The 5,710-nt window shown below is 38.7% G+C and overlaps 1 protein-coding gene across 1 annotated transcript; it reads left to right on the forward strand.

The window, feature by feature from the left end:
• The first annotated feature begins 2,828 nt into the window (after nucleotides 1-2,828).
• Nucleotides 2,829-3,770, forward strand: LOC142850791 (olfactory receptor 52J3-like). The gene has a single exon (XM_075974700.1). It carries the CDS (start codon nucleotides 2,835-2,837, stop codon nucleotides 3,768-3,770), a length of 936 nt encoding a protein of 311 aa, XP_075830815.1. The 5' UTR covers nucleotides 2,829-2,834.
• The last annotated feature ends 1,940 nt before the right edge of the window (nucleotides 3,771-5,710 follow it).

Genomic DNA, 5,710 nt, shown 5'->3' on the forward strand with positions numbered 1-5,710 from the left:
GCCGAACTACAGTTCCCAGCATTCTCCTGGATACGGACATTTCCCAGAAGCCTTTGCATTCCCCGTTAAAAGCGAAGGTCTTTACGAGTTCGCCCCTCTTCCCTTTTCCCTTCCCCCCTTGTTCTCCTAGTGTCTCACACACCTGTACCTGCCTGTTGCCCCTCCCCCCATTAAAGTGCACCCACGTGGGACCGCCGCGTGTCTGTGTCTTTTCTTCGCGTAACCGCCTCCGCTTTTACATTACAGCCAACCCGGGATTTTTAATATTTAACAACAATTATGATTTCTCAGAAAATGAGAATCAAAATGTACCCAGGAAGTCTCTTCTTACATAGATACTCTGTGTGGCAGTTTGTTGTACCTCTCATTTCTGAGCTTCAATGTGTGTGTTTGGAGAGAAGGAGATGGGGAGACTTTCCAATCAACATCAAGCTACCTGGCCCTGAGGAAGAAAATGAGTCTTTCCCAAGAGACATCCTGAGAGATAAAACAGGTTTGAGCTGATGTTAACTTTAGACAGCCACCAGGGACTCCACGTGATGCTATTATAAAGATCTCGTCCTTTTAGGAAACACACAAAAGGTCTCTAGACCCACCCCAGCTGGAGGTGAGCTTCCTGTGAAATATGCCATAGACAAGGTATTGATTAGACTCCTCTCCAGTGGTTTAGAAACCCTATGCAACTGAACTTAGTAAAATGACAGTCTCTAGTTTATGTTACAGAGAGATCCAGCCTCATATCTTTACTGGAACATGTCAGGGCTCTTGTATTTTCAAACTGTCATCTGCAAAAAAAAAATTAATTACTGCTATAAATAATGGCATCCACCCCCAGTAATATATAGCAATATCCATTCCTCATGATGATGACGATGACTGTTTATTAGCTTATGGATTTCCCCCTCAAGAATAGCAGCAGCAATTATAAGGCTTTCAGAGAACCAGTGTCAAATGCAGACTTAGGAATCTGATTATATAGAGGACTGGGGTAGGGGATGTAGAGCCTCCAGAAGGATGGTGTATGAGGAATTTATTTATCAGAAGGGAGATATTAAAAATAGTAACAAATTATTCTCAAGACTGAATTTTGCTCTTATTTCTATGGATACCTTTAGAGTTGAGTTATTTTCTCTCTCTCTCCCTCCCTTGGTCTCATCTCCTTCTTCTAAACGTTCACTTTCTCCTTTATGTCTATATCCCTCCATATCATCTGCTTTTTATTTTAGTCCTATATATCTTTTCTTTTCAAAGATAGAGGGAGAGAGAGGGGCATTCAAGGTGGGAGAAGGAGGAGGAGGGGAAGAATACTGTGAGGTATAAGGAACCGCAAGCAGGGGGGTCTGCAGCCCTGTGTTGACCAACTTTACTTCGCTGTGCTTGCTTCCTCCTGCTGTCTTCACTGAGGCAAATCTTTTGCCCACGAGCAGTGAAGGGGAAAACTGCAGGATATCCTGGTCTATGTCTTCGAAATTCACAAAATATTGAGTATGTGGGCTTTATTCAACTAATTGCAACCAGGATATGTATTTACTCCTGTAGATGAGATGATTCTGAGCTGCCATGGTTCACAGGTTTGTGCCACTACTTAAACTCAGCTCTGTGTGGGTGTATGTGAGTTACATGGGGAGGATGAGCTAATGAAAAACAAGTCTTCATTAGGTAACGAATTTTCTAAATATGTATCATTGTTGACACTGAACAAACAAGTTTTAAGAACCCACTAGATTTTCTGTTGTTTCATGTATCTAGTCATACCAATATGCTTCCACACACTGCAGATTCTTTATGCAATGATTATGTCTGACTTTCTGTGATTATTTTGATGTACTAAACTAAAGCATTTTATCATAGAAAGAGGACTGAGGTTATAATATAAATAAAAACTTCATGTATTTGAAATTAAACTTCAGGATTTATATGAGGCTTTTGTGAAATAGTAAAATAATGTTTGAAACCTTAGAGAGGAGCCTGTTATAAATGATGACCTTTCCATTTGAGTCATAGATTGGATTTTGAACTCATATTTTGAAGCACAAAACATTGGAAAGAAATGAAAGCAAAGAGACCAATGAGAGGGGTGGGGTGAGAAAAGAGAGAGTAGGGAGATGTTCTGGGGCAATATACTCAGTTTGCTACATGTACTGGACTAGAAATCTCCTATTATATATAGTACTATTAGCAATGAATATAGAAATGGAAATTTTAAAAATAATAAAATAAAAAATAATAGTTACATTCCAAGTAGCAACTGAATTATCATTGAAAAATATTTCTGTGGTACATAGGAATAGTCAAATTACATTCAGATTTACAAATAAGCAAACCAAACCAAAACCACATCAAACAAACAAACAAAACCTTACCACCACACATCCCCAATTTACCAAAGATGCTGATAGAGTGGCCACAGAGTTAAAAGGAAGGGGACAACTTTTAACTTTTGGGTCAAAAGGAAAGTACAAGTTGCACAGTGTAATCTGTGTCCAATTCAACACATTTTAGCTTGAACATAAAGGATTGCAAAGTAGGTAATTTATGAATGCAAGCATCCTCCATCATCTGCAAGAAATCTGTCCGAGGACTGCAGTGGTTGCCCGAAACAACAGATATAACCAAATGTTTATTAGCCTGTGCTGTTTTCTATATGTAAATATCTATATTAACTTGTAGACTAGCAAAATTGATTATAAACTACTAATAGAATACAGATGGCAACATACTATAATAAAAGTTATGTGAAATTAGAAAAAAATGTCCACAGAGATGTTGTAAGCTAAGTGCATCTAACTCCTAGTTTTTCTTCTAGAGTTACTACTTCCCTCGTTAATGGCAAGATGCTCCACACCAACTTTTCCACTTTCCACCCAGACACCTTCTATCTTGCAGGCATTCCTGGACTTGAGAATGTCCACGGATGGATTTCCATGCCTTTTTGCTGTATCTACTTAATGGCTTTGCTGGGGAATACCACAATTCTATGGGTCATCTGGATAGACCGTACTCTAAGAGATCCTATGTTCTACTTTCTAGCCATCTTATCTGCCATTGATGTAGCACTCTCCACATCCTCAGTACCTCGGATGCTAGGTATCTTTTGGTTTGATGCACATGAAATTGGTTTTGGAAACTGTGTAGCTCAGATGTTTCTGATACATACTTTCACAGGAATGGAGTCCACAGTCTTGCTGGCAATGGCATTTGACCGCTATGCTGCTATTTGTGTGCCACTCCGCTATACAACCATTCTGACACCCCGGATGTTGGTAGGCATTGGTGTGGGTATTGTGATGCGTCCAATTCTGCTCATGCTGCCCATTCTATACCTAACCCACCGTCTGCCCTTCTGTGAAGCCCGGGTTATCGCCCACTCCTACTGTGAACACATGGGCATTGCTAAGTTGGCCTGTGCCAGCATTCGCATCAATGGCATTTATGGACTTTTTGTAGCATCTTTCCTTGTTTTGGATGTGGCTTTGGTTGGAATCTCCTATGCTTATATTCTCCGTGCTGTTTTTCGCCTCCCTTCTAAAGATGCACGACAAAAAGCACTGGGCACGTGTGGCTCCCATGTTGGGGTCATGTGTGTTTTTTACACACCCTCCCTCTTCTCCTTCCTCACTCACCGGTTTGGAAAAAACATCCCTCGCTATGCCCATATTCTTGTTGCCAACCTCTATGTGGTCATCCCACCAGCCCTCAATCCTGTAATCTATGGTGTGCGAACCAAGCAGATCCGTGAGCGTGTGGTGCACACTTTCACTTCCAAGTAAAGGGCTGCATTTCTTTAGTTCTAAAGGGTGAAAATATGGCCCAAGTTGTCAATTTTGACACTTCTCTAGATTGTCACTAGAAGGAAACCTTACTGAAGGTGATCCTGACTAAAGAAACAGGCATTGCAGAATGTTTAGGGGTCTTGAATCTTTAGTGTTCAGTGTTATGTTATTCTTCTTAGAGGATTCCACTACTGGGGGGAAAAAAGAGAAAACCCCATTAGTCTTTAATAAAGAGACCATGAGAGTCTCTGTGACTCTTTGAGAATAATATAATATTCTGCTTAGAAATAATTACTTGACTCTAACATCCTTGATTTTCTGTGATAAAATGAATAAATTCAAATAAAAATTCTCAAACATAACTTTTATATGTTGAATGGATCTGAGATTATCACTGAGATATTGAATTAGGTTTTATAAATGTATTTGTTTAGTTTACACCAACATCTGTAGGCACCATGTGTCCTCACTTGGCTGCTACCTCTTTGTGAGGAAGTATGAAGTGTACCCAGTATTTACATTAAAGTGTATAGATAATGTTTATAAGAAAATTTGAATGTATAAAATTTTAAAAGCAGCATTTTATGATTAAACCTTTGTAACAGTGAGTGAATTTAATGTACAAAATAAAATTTCAGTTTCACCAACATTAACTGGAGTTATCTGGGTATTCTTCCAAATACCTTGCATTGTACTCAAGGAGATAATTTCTCCAGAACGTCTGAGTTACAGGCATTTTTTTATTATTAATCATGATTTTCTGTTCACAGAAGATAATGTACACAGAAAAGAATAATGAAATATAAAAAAGTGTTGCTCCTCGGGGGTCTAGAACTAATTTTCAGGTGGCAAGTTGTCATAAGCTGACAATTGCCTTTGCAGTCATATGCCATTACTAAATGGACTAAGAAAATACTCGGTGCCTACAAATACAGAAGATTAATTATCTTGTGTTTTCATGAACTAGAGTTCATTAAAGTGTCTGGAACTAATTAGTGGAGGTTAGAAAAAAGATTTTCTAAATATTGTCATTCAAAGATTGTGTTTCCTATGTTCTTTTAAAGTTGATGGAATTAAGTTTTTAAGTAAAAAACAGCTGTGGTGGTGTATGACTTTAATTGCAGCATTTGGGAGGCAGAGGCAGGTGGATCTCTGTAAGTCTACAAAGCTAGTTTCAGAGTATACAAGGATGCACAGTGAAGAAAATAGCCAGAAATTATGCAGAGAATGAGTGACCTTGCAACATTCAGTCCTAAACAGAATGTCTCCATCAACTCCCTCCCCTCAGAACTCAAGGGATCCAGAGACAAAAAGATTCTAAGAGTCAGAGAGCTTGGAGGATTCCAAGAGAACCAGATTCTCTGAATCAACCGAGTCAATGAACATATGAATTCACAGAAACCAAGGTAGCATGCCCAGGACCTACACTGGTCTGCATCAGATGCAGCCACAGAGCAGAAAGGATAAGTGGACACATCCCTAACCCAGAAGCTATCTCCAGTTGATAGACCCTTGTAAATTGCTGGGCAATAGATAGCTAACAAAAAAAGATTCAATGGTGTCTTTGAAGGTCTTCGTCTCCCAACATCATTGCAGGGTCTTCTCTCTCTCTCACTTACTCTCTCTCTCTCTCTCTCTCTCTCTCTCTCTCTCTCTCTCTCTCTCCAGATATATATGATAATATATTTTCTTTTATATAATTTTTCTTTTCTGTTTTTAATCACATAGGTCCTTTGCATATCTATAAATGGCTTCCAGTTTAGTGTTTTTATGGCATTCCTGAGTATTAAACAAGTGGATTTCTGTTTATAGTGCCTCCTTTGGGCTCTTTTCCTTCTGTTTGTTTTATATAATTTCTATTCACCACTTTCTGTTTTATTTTATCTTGTTATAGAATATTATTTTAGTAAACAAAAACAGCACTAAGTAAAATTCAA

The sequence above is a fragment of the Microtus pennsylvanicus genome, chromosome 5 (assembly GCF_037038515.1).
Source record: "Microtus pennsylvanicus isolate mMicPen1 chromosome 5, mMicPen1.hap1, whole genome shotgun sequence".
In the NCBI taxonomy this organism is placed as follows: Eukaryota; Metazoa; Chordata; class Mammalia; order Rodentia; family Cricetidae; genus Microtus; species Microtus pennsylvanicus.

What these genes read in the sequence shown, in the direction of transcription:
- LOC142850791 (XM_075974700.1), top strand. Translation starts at nt 2,835, where the DNA reads ATGCTCCACACCAACTTTTCCACTTTCCACCCAGACACCTTCTATCTT.